This window comes from Solenopsis invicta, chromosome 5, assembly GCF_016802725.1.
Source record: "Solenopsis invicta isolate M01_SB chromosome 5, UNIL_Sinv_3.0, whole genome shotgun sequence".
Classification (NCBI taxonomy): Eukaryota; Metazoa; Arthropoda; class Insecta; order Hymenoptera; family Formicidae; genus Solenopsis; species Solenopsis invicta.
Window position 1 is genome coordinate 7,183,883 of NC_052668.1, and position 15,023 is coordinate 7,198,905.

Consider the following 15,023-nt stretch of genomic DNA (forward strand, 5'->3'; position numbering starts at 1 on the left):
AAAACAAGTCTAAAAAATTTTATGTACACAAAGATATATTAAAAATATAAATTAATATATATATAAACAAATGTAAACTGCATATCAAATTACCTTGATTTTGTCTTCATCTGGAGCCTTGGGCGTCGTACTAGTACCTGTACCTTGACCAGCGCGACTCTTCTGCCTGTATGTTTTCATTACTCCACAAAGGTACGCCGATTTATTGGATACATGCTCTAGATTAGATTCCAAAAATTGTGTGAGCACATTTAGCGCACCGTCAACTGGAAATTCTTTCAAGGCATCGAGAGCTCTTTCATCCAAATCGATATGAGCCAGTTTTCCCGTCTTGTAAATTTCATCCAATTTGGCAGCCACTTTCTCGTCTAGTCCATATTGCATGAGTTTGTTAAAATCTTCTGTCCGTTCCACATTTTCTATTTCTTGTTTTTCTTCCATTTTTATTTCTCCATTTCCTTCTGCCATAGCTGAAACAATATTGATGTTATAAGATTTTATCTTTTGCCACTATTAAATTCATAATGAACATAACTATTTAGTTACATAACATATTTTACAAAGAAAGTGATACTTAAACAAATTACTTTCTTAATTAAATAATAAAATTTTTAATATTTTCTTAACAAAATATCTATATTGTTTGTGCAAATTCAAATACACATAACACATACAGGGGTCATACAAAATTATATGAATACCTATTCTAACTCCGAAAAATAGGCGTAATTAAGGAGAGTGTAACTTTGTCAAAAATGATCGTAAACAAATTATAAAAAAAGCATTTTAAAACTTGAAATCTCTAGTTTTGCAATTGATAAGTCATTAAATAATTTACAGATTGTTTACGAAATTACGCGGATTTAAATGGGGATGCGTCAAATCTCAAAATATTTTACAAACTTCGCAAAGCTCCACGGCGCAAAATAAAAATTGTACGCAAATGCGGTTTACAGCATTCAAAAGCGTGGATCTTTACCTTTAATTTGCGTTTTAATGAACGTTGTACGATTTTTTTTCACTGAGTTAGGCAACACTGAAGGAAAAATGGTTTCTTTTTCTTGAATTTCTTCTTTCAATTCCTAGTGTAAAAGAATCTTCGAGAAAAATCAACTTAAATAATCGAAATGTTTCGCCGTTTAAATGAGCTCTGGAAGATCTTTACACTTTTTCTTTTTACGAAGTTCAAAGATCGACTTCAGCAAAGATTAAGGGAGCGATCAACAGCAAAATTAAAAGATCGTCTACAGTTACTCTCTTAAAAAATGTGTAACATGATAAATCAACAAAAATGATAAATCAAATGTTTTAAAACGCATTTTACAGCTTAATGTTTCTACATACAATTTTAATATCAACTTTGAAAATGTATATTGATTTTTTACGGAGCTATACAGATAAAAATAAAAAAGCGGCAAAATTTATTGTGTATTTATTTGACGTGAATTAAAAATCGCACACAAATGCAGTTTACAGCATTCAAAAGCGTGAATCTTTACCTTTAATTTGCGTTTTTGTTGAGCGTTGTACAATTTTTATTCACTGAATTATGCAACATAGAAGCAAAAAAGGCCATTTTTGCTTCAGTTTTGCCTAACTCTGTGAAAAAAAATCGTACAACGCTCATTAAAAACGCAAATTAAAGATAAAGATTCACACTTTCGAATGTTGTAAACCGCATTTGCGTGCAATTTTTATTTTGCGCCGTGGAGCTTTGCGAAGATTGTAAAATATTTTGAGATTTGACGCATCCCCATTTAAATCCGCGTTACTTCATAAACAATCTGTAAATCGTTTAATGACTTATTAATTTCAAAACTAAAGATTTCAACCTTTAAAATCTTTTTACCATCATTTTTGACAAAGTTACACTCTCTTGAATTACGCCTATTTTTCGGAGTCAGAATAGATGTTCATATTATTTTGTTCAACCCTTGTATTGTTGTGCACACTTTCTAACATATTTTTTAAAACAACAAAAAATTAACCCAGATTTATTGCCTTTACTTTCTCAAAATTATTTTGTAATATATTTTTATAACAATATATTCATATTAATAAAAATTTCTTTTTGCTTTCTTTAAAATATAAATGTAATGATCAAAATATGCTCCAATAGATACAATTTCCATATAACTAGAACTGTATAATAGGTATTAAAATCAATCGTTAGCAACAAACTGTACACATGCAGAAAGAATAATTAACCATTAATTTAAAAATATATAATTTGTAGTGTAAAGAATATTCTTAATGTAAATAGAGAATTTTCTTACAACGTACTTTTAAAACTGTGACAATCGAGAGACAATATAAACATCAAAGAATTTTGCTTATAATTTTAGTAAAATTTAATAAAAAGCCACAAATTAAGCTGAAAAAAACAAAATAAAAAATGACTGAATAACTTTTGATGAAATGTGCAAGAAAAGTTATTTAGGATAAAAGAAAAAAAATTACTATAGAGATAGGAATCAACTACCATAGTTTCTGAATAATGGAGTCCAGAATTGGACTCCTACCTAATACATTATCACTGAATTCAACTAAAGCTCATGAATCTATTAGCTTCAAGCAATTTAAGAAACTTTTGTGACTATGTAACAACTCTAGCAATGTAAATATTGTTTTTAATCAGTAATAACTGCAAAAAAATCAAATTCCTTAACATAGTCTTGTTTTTATGCAGTTTAATATACATACACGCGCACCCGCGCAATTAATCCATCCAAATCATTATACTTTAACTGATAATACTAAAACAAGTTACAGTTAAATCTAACAATAATACATTGCTATAGAAACCCAATTCCAGGCAGCATTACTCAGCACTATAACACATGAGCTAAATCACCAGACATTTTTCTTTTTTAAACAACCTTGCCTGCAAATTGCATTAAAATCTATTAAGATGTTTTCCATTTCGTTTTTTTTTTTCAACCTAATTTACAGTACAAATTTTATTACTAAATTTTACTTAATATGTCAAAGAACTTACAAAACTATAAAGGACATTAATTAGCATCCAACACAAACTAAGAGATTAATATGACAAAGATTGAACAATAGGGCTAAACATTTTTATAACTAAAATTACTGCAGAGATAAGTAATTAGCAATATAAATTGCAAAAGACTAAGTACAGTCAAAACGTCTAATTTTTTTGTAATTTAAGCTAAAGTATAATATTTGAATATATATAGACTTATAATATTTGAATATATATAGACTTATAACATTTGTATGTTGCTCGGTTATTAACTCTTTTAAATCTGTTAAATTTTACTAAAATTATAATAAATAAAAGAAAGTCATCAATACCTATCCCTCCTAAAATGACACCCCTTTCTCAGAAACTATACATTGCACTGTATTAATACTGATAAAGATATGATCTGCTTAGATAATTAAAGAAATAAAAACTTATAGCATATACATACACAGCTTTTTTTATATAAAATCTGCTAAAATCAAATTCTTGAAGTGAAAATAAAATTTACATAATTTGTTCTTACAAATTACATAATTAAAGTAAGTACACATATTATTATGAGTATATTATTGATATTAGACCATTTTATATGTTTGTAGCTTCCTAAAACTCTTTTGTTTTTATTTTCTTGTTTTATATTTTCCTTGTAATAAAAATTGAGACATAAAATCACAGCTTAATGGACCATCATTTTGTGAAAATAGATTATAACCACGAAATCTCTCTTCAATTACACAATGTCGATAAATATTGCGTGAATTTTTTCAAATTTTCTTTAATATCTCAAGGTAAGAAAAATATTGTCAGATGTAACAAATCTACTAATAAAATGTCAAAAACATATAAAGATTCAATTCTAGCTTTTTAATTTTATAAACTTTATTTAATAAATAAAAATATATTACTTAATTTATCAATAATTTTACTTAGTTAACTCCGTCTCCATAAGTTCAGCTATTACTGTCTAGGGTACCAGTTTTCAGGCCCAATTTCTCAGACAATATTACAAAATACAAAATAGTATTGTAAACAGCTATATCATTTAATAAAAAATATGTTCTAGTTTGTATGTGTGTCTTTAAAATTTTATTTTTAGTCTTTGTTTAAGAAATATTATCTAAAAACAAACTGGGATGCTAATATTGGCGACTTTCCTCTATATCTCTCAATGTCTCATGATTACAGTGATTTTAAATTCCAAGTAAAAATTCTCTTTATAGTTTATAGATCACTATTTTGAGCAAATTTAAAATATCAATCAAGTAATTTTTATTCATAAAATAAACATATTTGTGTATACAAAAATTCATTTCTAATGAAAATATTTGCTCACTCAAAACTTATCGCTATAGAATGGATATCATCAACTCTGATTAACTTATATGTACACATATGTGTGTGTGTGTGTGTGTGTGTGTGTGTGTGTGTGTGTGTGTGTGTGTTTTATGTACATGCATACATGAAATTTATTATCAATTATATGTGTGTGTTTGTATGTAATCAGCCAAAATTAAATTTATCTGTTGCTAACTATAGAACTTAAAGTAACTATTTTTTTTTCTTTTATCCATTTTCTGCAAATTATAATTTTGCATAAGTACAATACTTTTAATTAATAACTTTTTTAATTAAAGTGACTTTTTAAATAGCTTTTTAATTAAAATATTTAAAAAACTAGGTTAGGGATAATCATTTTAAGTTTTGCAATTGGCAAGTTATAAATTTAATCAGAGTTTGTGATAGGTCCCCAGAGTCAGGAGAAAAGCCAAAAACAGGAGCCGATGCGCAAACAAAGAAGTCACAAAGAGCTCCAATCGTGTACTAGGCATTCGATAAATGCATACGTGCTAAAATGTGCCGTTCAAAGAAGAGATATGGAAGAGTACGGACACGTAGAATGCACAAATTAGAGAGAATCGGAGATCGACATTTTCTGACGCGCCAAAAACTCGAAAATAAGCAAATAAAAATATATTCAAGCACAACTGAAAATACAAACATTACGTTTTCGTTTCGTTCGACGCGAAAGACGAGAGGAAGAAAATTTTTGCAATGCACGACGTTACGCATTATCGGTGACACTTGTCGTTTCGTGTACCGATTAGGGCAGCGAATCATCGAGCGTGATCGGTTAGCGCGGTCATCAAGAGCGACGGCGACGGCGACGACGGCGACGGCGACGGCGACGACGGCGACGGCGACGGCGACGACGGCGACGGCGACGGCGACGACGGCGACGGCGACGACGGCGACGGCGACGACGGCGACGGCGACGGCGACGACGGCGACGGCGACGGCGACGCTGGCGCTGTTCGCGACGACGGCGACGGCGACGGCGACGACGACGACGATGACAACGCGCGACAACAGCGCGGCGCGGCGCGGTGCGATGCGGTGCGGAATGGAATGGAACGGAGCGGAGCATACGGTCCGCGTTGCTCCGCTATACGGAGTGACGCAAACGCTGTAAGAGATTCACGCGATAAAAATCATCACGACAAATTGCATAGGTGTTCCTCTATGTTCTATCCTCTCTGATACTGGCGTTGTCTCCAGCAACGCCCTTTTACAGCGCGCCAGCTTGCCGGCCGGCGAACACAGCCACCGCGCTGCGCACGATCGCGATGCACTTGTATGCACTCCAGACATATGCAACTCTCGACACGTTCATCTCTTGGAGCATTCTTCACTCGCGCTCGCGGAATTGCGGACGCGACAAACAGCATGTCACCGCGTGACCAAGCGACAAATCAGTGACACCGACGATGCGAATTCCGACGACGATGACGGATTGTTACCTTGCAAAATAAACGAACGGGCTCCTCCGCGCCGAGGAAATGGCGACAGACGTCAACGTGATTGCAGACTACGGGGTTCACAAAACGACGCGCAAAGATACACTCGAACCCAGCGACACCGACGTGTTGTTGGCCATTTTCTCGGCCGCGCTCACGCGAATTCTGATTGGTGGTGGCGGCCGCCCCGCAAAACGCGGCTGCTCGACAGGGAAAAAAGTCGACCGCCACTCTGCACGCGTCAAATCGAAGTACGCGCCCGGAACACGCTTGAGAATTCTCGCTAGTCGTAATACTGCTGGTTAATTCATTTCCCGCCCAAAAGCTAAAATGTTTTGAGCACCCTTTTGTATAAGATGTGATGTCTTATGTACGTGAAACTTTTTTTTTCAAGAATATGTATAAGATGTGCTGTTTGTTTTCTGTTCCTGAACTCTCTAAATAAGTGTACACTTAAAATGAAATAGATAGATGTTTCAAAGTTAGCGAAAGCAAAAAGGAACGTTCCAGTGCAGTCTAGTGCAGGAATAGAAAACAAGCCTGTGATGTCTTATATGTGTGAAACTTTTTTTCAAGAATATTAGAACATCAAAATTTTCTAAAATCATCATTATTATAATATTGTCTACCTTGAGAATTTTTCTCAGAATTATTATACAAATTAAAATATTTTCCAAAAATACTGAAAAAAATCAATATTTTTATCTCAAAACTTTATATATATATAAAATTACATATAAAAATCTTTTTCTCGGGAAATATTATACAAATATTATATAAATAATTATAATATTATTTACTTTAATATTTTAAAAATTGGGACTATTATTATTACTTTTAAATGTAATAATTATAAAATTTATGAATATTTTATGCATAACAATTAACATTAATTTTTTACCTTAATAATATACAGCACAGAAAATTCCAGCAACATTGCAGCAACGTTGCAATGTTGCAGATTGCAATGCAATATTACGGAGACATTGCAGAAACATAAATTAACAATATGCCTGCAACATCGCATGGAATATGCCAGTAATATTCCGGAAACATTGCAATATCATAATTTTTTAATAAAGTAGTGGCAATAAAGAGCCAAAACAGAATATTCGCGTATAATAATATATTAATTTAACTCATCTATGACCTAGTTTACACCGAACACTTGACCCGCATACTAACAAGTAACTTTCTATTAAATTGTTTTAATTTTGACAATACGTGTAAATGTATACGTGATATCTGTATTTAATTAATTATCTTGATTTATATTATACCAGCTTAATATACTATTCATTAAATTTATTACCGAAATTAAGATAATTGAATAGAAAGTTACTAAATATTACGTGTATCAAGTATGCGGTGTAAACAAAGGCTATAATTATTCATCCGCATTTAGCAAACTAAGATTTTGGGGGCGACGTTACTAAATTTTCCGCTGAATTTCTACATTTCCTAACAGTATAACCGTCCATATATCGACTGTAATGCCCGTTTCCTCCAATGTGGTTCAACTCAGAGTTCATGTGAACTTCGTTCAATTTTGAACGCAGTTTAATCTTCAGTCAACTCGTTTTGCTTTCCTTCAACTTTACCTTCGTCCCGATCAACTGAACGTACACCCAAGGACTTTGATTCTGTCCATGGGAAAATTTTCCAAACTGAGAAGTCACCACTTTCTACATACTCGCAGTTCATGATTAATGAAACGACTAGAGCTTATTGGTCGTTACGTTAATCATGAACTGTAAGTATGTAGAAAGATAGCGATTTCTCAGTTTGGAAAATTTCCCCATGGATAGAATCAAAGTCCTTGGGTGTACACTTCGTGCGTGTTAACTCAAATCAAATTTGTGTCAAGTAATGTGATTGGTGCACAGCTAATGATTGTGACGGAAAGAGAGAAAGGTTGAGCAAGGTTGGGTAACTGGCATTGAAACCGCGGCGGCATAGGTAACGAACTCCGGAAAAAATCTGGATGGCAATAAATTTTGAGGTAATTAAGTAAAAAAGTTGAAAAATATTTAAATAATCTTTAATATTGTAAAATATTAAAGATAAATATTAAAGATATTTTAAATTTTATTTCGTCTAAATCCTCGAAATAATTCATACGTAATTTAAATCTTTTGAGTCTCCTATTTATATATCTTATTATATCTTCATCATCAGATGATGATAAAATATTATATGCCATAATGACTTCAAAACTAAGAATAAATACAGATGACAATATGCATATCTTATTATATCTTCATCATCAGATGATGATAAAATATTATATGCCATAATGACTTTAAAACTAAGAATAAATATAGATGACAATATGCATAACTTCAAACAATCTCAAATGTCAGCGTTTTGCGTTGTCTTCTGCTTAAACGCCGATCAAACCAATTAACTGACCAAAAATGGATGTTCAGAGTGAACGCCGTTTAACTCATTTGAACCTTCAGTAAAAACTTGGAACGCAAAATGTCGTTGATCGGAGTTTAAACTGGGTTCAAATTTTGAACCACGTTGGAGGAAACGGGCATAAGTCGACTCATCCAAGTCAGACTTTCAAAGTTAACTGCAAATCGACTTTGCATAGACGTCTGCAGACATCCTTCAAATGTTAATTCTAATAGCAAATTCGGTCGGATGCATTAATGTGCACTAGTGCATATTAAAGCCGTTGTACATTGATCTAGGATAAAAATAAACTGCAAATATCTTTACTGGCGGAATTTTTAATACTTGTATCGGGAGGGTTCCGATAGCACACATCCCGATAGACCACCAACCAATCATCTTGACTTATCTAACCCAACCTACGGAAAATCTCTAGGCATCTGCCATTGTGAATGGTTTGTGTGCTATCGGGATGTGCGCTATCGGGACCCGCCTGTATCTTATCAAATAACATAAAAGAAAAAAATTTCATAATTTAATATGTTTATATATTTATATTGACAATTAACACACATCTTACATCAATTCATGTACGTTGACCTTAATGTGCATCAGTGCACACTGGTGCAGTCCAACCGAATTCGCTATAAGACGTGTAGAAAAAGGCATGCGGTCCCGTACAAGGTCCGTGGATTGGCGTTGGAGGGGAAGGAAGGTCGTTGCATAGCCGCCATTTTCGAGACAGCGAGTCAGTGTTAGTGTATGTACGTAGATAGTAAGGTACTACAGCTATTAGTTGTGTGAGTGAGCGAGTGTGCAGTAAAAGTATGGCCGCCGCCATTTTCGTTCCACATCGTTGAAGTGGATGCAACGACCTTCCTTCCCCTCCAACGCCAATCCACGGACCTTGGTCCCGTAGTGCTGTGTGCATCATAGTATTGTTAAGAAACATAAGTATTTATATCAATAGATGAAATAGGTCCATATATGAAGAAACCTCGATCTACAGCCCAATGAACAAACAATATTTTTTAATTGTTCTTTTAATAAAAATTTTTTTATATTTAATTTAATTATTGTATTATATTGATATATATTTTCTAATTGCATCTTATTTAAACAAATAACAGAAAAGTTATTCCAGATGCTATTCTGTATTTGCAAAATTATTTGAAAAACTATAATTTTATATTTGTTTATATAAATATTCTGCTTTAATTATACATATTTCATTTTTTCGATAACGTATATTGACCTGATCTATCAGTTATATACACATATCAGCATAAACAGGTCATTATGAGGGATCAATTCGCAATGATCACGGAGGTCAAGTAACGTTCACCGGAGTCACGACTTGGATGGGTGACCGCTTAAATTTTCGAAAAAATATTCCCGAGATTTTTTTTTGCGAAAAATGTTTTTAAAAATGTTACACAAATATTATTTTGTTTATTGGAATTATGTGATGTAATAATATTTATGTGAATATTTTGGAAAAAGGATTGTTTCAATGCAATATTTCAAAAAGCAGACATCTTAATGTTGCTGCAGTCTTCCAGCAATGTTGCAGCAATGTTTCGCAATCAAAATGCAATATTACAATGTTTCAATGAAATCATTCTGCAATGTTCCTGCAATCTCTTTGTGCTATATGGGAATATTTATTGAACATTTTCATAATATTTCACAGATATTAAAATAATATATTACGAATATTTTGTAAAAGCAAATATACATACAATAAAACACTAACATACAATATTTCTATAATAATAAAATATAATTTTTTGAAATATTATTTTAATTTTTAATAATATTTGTATAATATTCTAGGAATATTGTATGCTTATAGGGATAAGCATACAATTGACAGCATACATGACAAATTTAGTATTTTTATTTTGATGATTGTTGCTTTCTTTTCTCAGTGGCTCTGTTTTCACTACTACTACTATATATATATATATATATATATATATATATATATATATATATATACACACATGTCTATATAAGGTGTTTGTTAACGGTTGTCCACACGTTTTACCATAGGAGTATAATTTACCGACGGATATGTATTTCTAACATATTATTATGTAAGAAATTACAAATGCGGGCTCCTATGGTAAAACGTAAAGATAATTATTAACGAGCACCCTGTGTGTGTGTGTGTGTGTGTGTGTGTGTGTGTTTGTTTGTGCGTGTGTGTGTGCGCGCGCGTGTGTGTATATACAGGGTGTCCCAAAAAGATTGGGACATCTAAATATCTCGGGAAATATAAGTTTTACAGAAAAATGTTTCAGACACAAGTTGCATGATTTCGAAGAGGACATAAGATGGCGTTATTAATTTAACCTTAAATAATTGCTTGAAGGTCACGTAAAAGACACGTTCAATTTTTTAAATGAGACTACAAACTTTTTATTACATATTCTTCCCAGCAAACACAAAAAATAATAGTTATATAATTTGTGCACGTTACATAACGAATTTTTACATTTTAGCAATATTGTAGTTATGTAAAATTGAATTCTTGATATTACAACATTACAACTTATGTAAAATTGAATTCTTGATATTACAACATTACAACTTATAACAGTCATATAACTGCCATTTATTAAGTTCATATATCAAACATCTTATTTTAATAATATAACTGTTATAAAACTAAATTATTATTATAACTCCTGTATAACAAATATGATACAACTGTTATGTAACTGTTACTTTTCTTATGAGTGGGAAATTACAACTACCATGGACATTACATGTAACGCGCATGTTATATTGAGTGTTACTTCCGATTTTATTCTAATAACATTGCTGTTATGCAACTGTGTTTGCTGGGTTGTAGCTTATCTCGAGATAAGCTACGGTGTACTGTAACTTTCAAGCGTCACAACTCGGAAAGTACTTAACAAAAATGAACTTTCTTGTAGTGTTTTGGAAAAGTCTCAAAATAAGTTACAAGAATAAACAATAAAAAATACAATATTAGAGTATTGGTAGTGCCCTAATTAAAGGGTATCGGTACTTCTTTAACAATCTATATTTTTTATTATATATATATATATATATATATATATATATACAAGGTGATTCAGAACGACCCATGTGTCCCTGTAAAGACGTGTTCTTGGATAAATTCTGAGACGATTTTTCCTGTACGAAAATTTTGTCCGATGCTTACTTTTTGAATAATAAGACAATAAACTCAGCGAATCACGGGCCGTGTACACATGGTAGACAAAGGCGGCACAACTCACCGTCTGACGCGGGCGCTTACCCATGTCGGACGGTGAGTTGCGCCGCCTTTGTCTACCATGTGTACACAGCCCGTGATTCGCTAAGTTTATCGTCTTATTATTCAAAAAGTAAGCATCGGACAAAATTTTTGTACAGGAAAAATTGTCTCAGAATTTATCCAAGAACATGTCTTTACAGGGACATATGGGTCGTTCTGAATCACCCTGTATATATATACAGGGTGTTCGGGAACTAGCGAACTTACTGCTTTGACAACTTAAAGGAGATAAAAAGGGACAAAAAAGTCTTATATCATTTTGCGATATTCGCTATAATTATCGAATTATAAAATAAAACGTATGAGCCAATGTGCGGTGACGCCGCGCCATCGCGCCTAGCCTATGGCTTTGTTTACACCGAATACGAGTAATATTTAGTAACTTTCTATTCAATTATCTTAATTTCGGTAATAAATTTAATGAATAATATATTAAACGGGTACAATATGAATCAACATAATTAATTAAATATAGATATCACGTATACATTTACACGTATTGTTGAAATTAAGACAATTTAATAGAAAGTTACTAGTTAGTACGCGTATCAAGTGCTCGGTGTAAACCACGGGGGTGAAACTAATATAGCGGTTTCCGGTAACACGGAAAAAGTGGGGCCCACTTGAAAGTGGGAGTTAAAATGACTAATCAGAAAACGCCTTGATGTAAGTTGATAAGAGTGAGCATCTGTTCACTCGATTTTCGTGTGGTAGCATTGATGAACTGGTCTCTCCAACAATGCATGCAGAGTAACGGATGGTTTATGCAGGCAATAACATTTAACTTATGCAGGATCTGGTAAAGTTCAATACTAGAATTTCAAGGCTACTGTTTATTGAGACCTCGGTAAACAGAAGCATTGAAATCCTAATAATGAACTTTACCGGTTCCGGCAGAAGTTAATGGTTATTGCCTGCATAAATAAGCTTCTTCTATTCTCTTTTCTGAAGACTCCCTTGACCCCCCTTCTACAATCCATTTAATTTCCCACTTCACTACGAGATGGCAGTGCTTTTTTGTTTCCCATATTAAGTACAGAGCTTTCATTTCTCATAGTATATGTTCTGTGGTGTAAACTAGGTCATTAACGGGTCGGATACAAATGGTAGACAAGGGCGGCGCGACTCACTGTTACCACGCAGGTGTTTCCGTGAGGCACTTCCTGCGCTCAAATGACTGATAAAAGTACAGTGCGTTGCAATTATGCCTGGGGTATCAATTTTAGGGACCACGTTTCTTTCTTGATTATTTTTATGTTCATGACTGAATGCTGCGGTGATCGTTGACGGCAGCATTTGGCCATAAACGTAAAAATAACTAAGAAAGAAACGTGGTTCTTAAAATCGGTACCCCAGGCATCAATGCAACGCACTGTACACGGACAGCACATTCCAATTTAAACTCTCTCTCTCTCTCTCCCTCTCTCTCTCTCTCCCCCTCTCTCTCTCTCTCTTTCTGTCACTTTAATAATACTACATTTAACTTGTCAAATTTTGATCTCTGTCATACGGCCGTCAAATATCGGGATGACCGTAAAATCTTCAAGTAAGTTTCCAACCAGAAATGACTCATCAAATCGATATCAATTCGACATCAAAAATAGTGATCAATAACTAATCAAAATACTCATCAATTTTAATTCGATTATATCACACTTTTCGATGAATTATTGACTAAAAAGTCATCGATTTTGACCCGATTTCGACTCGATTTCGACTAAATTTCGAATACTGTTTTTTTTACTGCAGCTACATTTAATTGGGTTACTAAAGCAATAATCTAAGTACAGTCGTGTTCATTATAGTTGCGACACTTTTTCTTCGATGCGTCTCTGAACACGCAACTATAACAAGAGCTGAGAATATGATTGGTTCTTACTTGTGGATCCAACCAATTACGTTCGCCACTTGATGAGCAAGGCTACATTCCAAAAACCATCAAAGAAAAAGTGTCGCAACTATAATGAACACGACTGTACATATGAATAACTGTTGCATACAAAAATAATAATTTTTTGACTGTGATTAGCTAATTGTGTACAATATTGCTATTTTCGTATGCAAAAATTATTTGTATGAACTTGAAAATTGGTCTCCAAAAACAAAAAACGAATTATTGTCTTATACAGCCATGGAATTTGATTCTGTCCATGGAGAAATTTTTTAAACTGAGAAGTCACCACTTTCTACATACTCGCAGTTTATGATTAATGTAACGACTACAGCTTATTGGTCGTTACGTTAATCATAAACTGTAAGTATATAGAAAGTAGTGACTTCTCAGTTTGGAAAATTTCCCCATGGACAGAATCAAATTCCATGGGTGTACACCCAAGGACTTTGATTCTGTCCATGGGGAAATTTTCCAAAGTGAGAAATCACTATCTTTCTACATACTTACAGTTCATGATTAACGTAACGACCAATAAGTTCTAGTCGTTTCATTAATCATGAACTGCGAGTATGTAGAAAGTGGTGACTTCTCAGTTTGGAAAATTTCCCCATGGACAGAATCAAAGTCCTTGGGTGTACAGTCGCCTGCATTATAGTTGCGACACTTTTTCTTCGATAGTTTTTGGAATGTAGCCTTTCTCATCGAGCGGCGAACGTAATTGATTAGATCTACAAGTAAGAACCAATCACGTTCTCAACTCTCGTTATAGTTGCGCGTTCAGAAACGCATCGAAAGAAAAGTGTCGCAACTATAATGCAGGCGACTGTACCATACAATAAGAACGCGCTCACGGCGCTGATAGCATAAGTAACAATCAAAGGTGATTGGCTGGATCTAAAAGTACAAACCAATCGTCTCTAATTGCTAACAACTATTAATTTGATAGTAACTCGGCAAGATTAGTTTTGATTGTTTTCTTTCTTTTTTTCTCTTGTGTCACATAGATAAAACGCGGCTACAAACCGATTTAAATCTACTCAGTTGCCATATTGTTTGCGTACACGCAACAAACGTGGCTTCCCAAACAGAACAAGGAGTCATCACGACGTCAAAATGATGTCAAAGTGACTGCAACATGATCATTAAAAGTCACTTTTCAATTAATTACGATTCACTTTGGTGTCATTTTGACATAATTGTAAATCACTTTAATGTCATTTTAACTTATTGTTCTGCTTGGGTTATACATAATATAAGTAATAAAATATAAATCACCCATATATGAAACTTTTTTGTTGTCAATATTTATTTCTTTATAATAATTAAATAATTAATAATAATAATTTATTAATTAAATAATTTATAATTATATAACTAAATCAATTTTTATATACAGGGTGTCCCAAAATTCGCGCAATCGAAGTAGAAAACGTGATACTTTACGATAAAAGAAGCAACTTTTTCCTTTAGCAAAATTGCGTACGACAAGTAGTTTTTGCAGGAAAGCACGTTAAAGTTAACGAATAAGCGTTCTTGGCTCTGCGGCGCTCAAGGCTCGCGTGCGCGCTTCTTATTCACTTGTACTTAGTCGTTGGCTAATGGTTGTAAGTAATGTCTTAAGATGCTGATACG

General features: G+C 33.3%; 1 protein-coding gene across 19 annotated transcripts in view; it reads right to left on the minus strand.

Annotated features, from left to right (window-relative positions):
• Nucleotides 1-15,023, minus strand: part of LOC105207511 (heterogeneous nuclear ribonucleoprotein R) — a 117,251-nt gene that overhangs the window by 75,515 nt on the left and 26,713 nt on the right. For 16 of the 19 annotated variants that reach the window (XR_005574920.1, XM_039449859.1, XM_039449857.1 and 13 more), the window contains exons 1-2: nucleotides 5,791-5,943; nucleotides 94-470 (exon numbers count right to left, since the gene is read on the minus strand). Coding sequence is in view for 18 of the 19 variants with exons in the window: in XM_039449859.1 (XP_039305793.1) it covers nucleotides 94-468 (375 nt within the window). In the remaining variant the exon portion in view is untranslated. Of the gene's footprint in view, nucleotides 1-93; nucleotides 471-4,996; nucleotides 5,064-5,790; nucleotides 5,944-15,023 lie in introns of those variants that run through there. The other 3 variants (XM_039449867.1, XM_039449850.1, XM_039449852.1) reach the window with 2 other exon arrangements.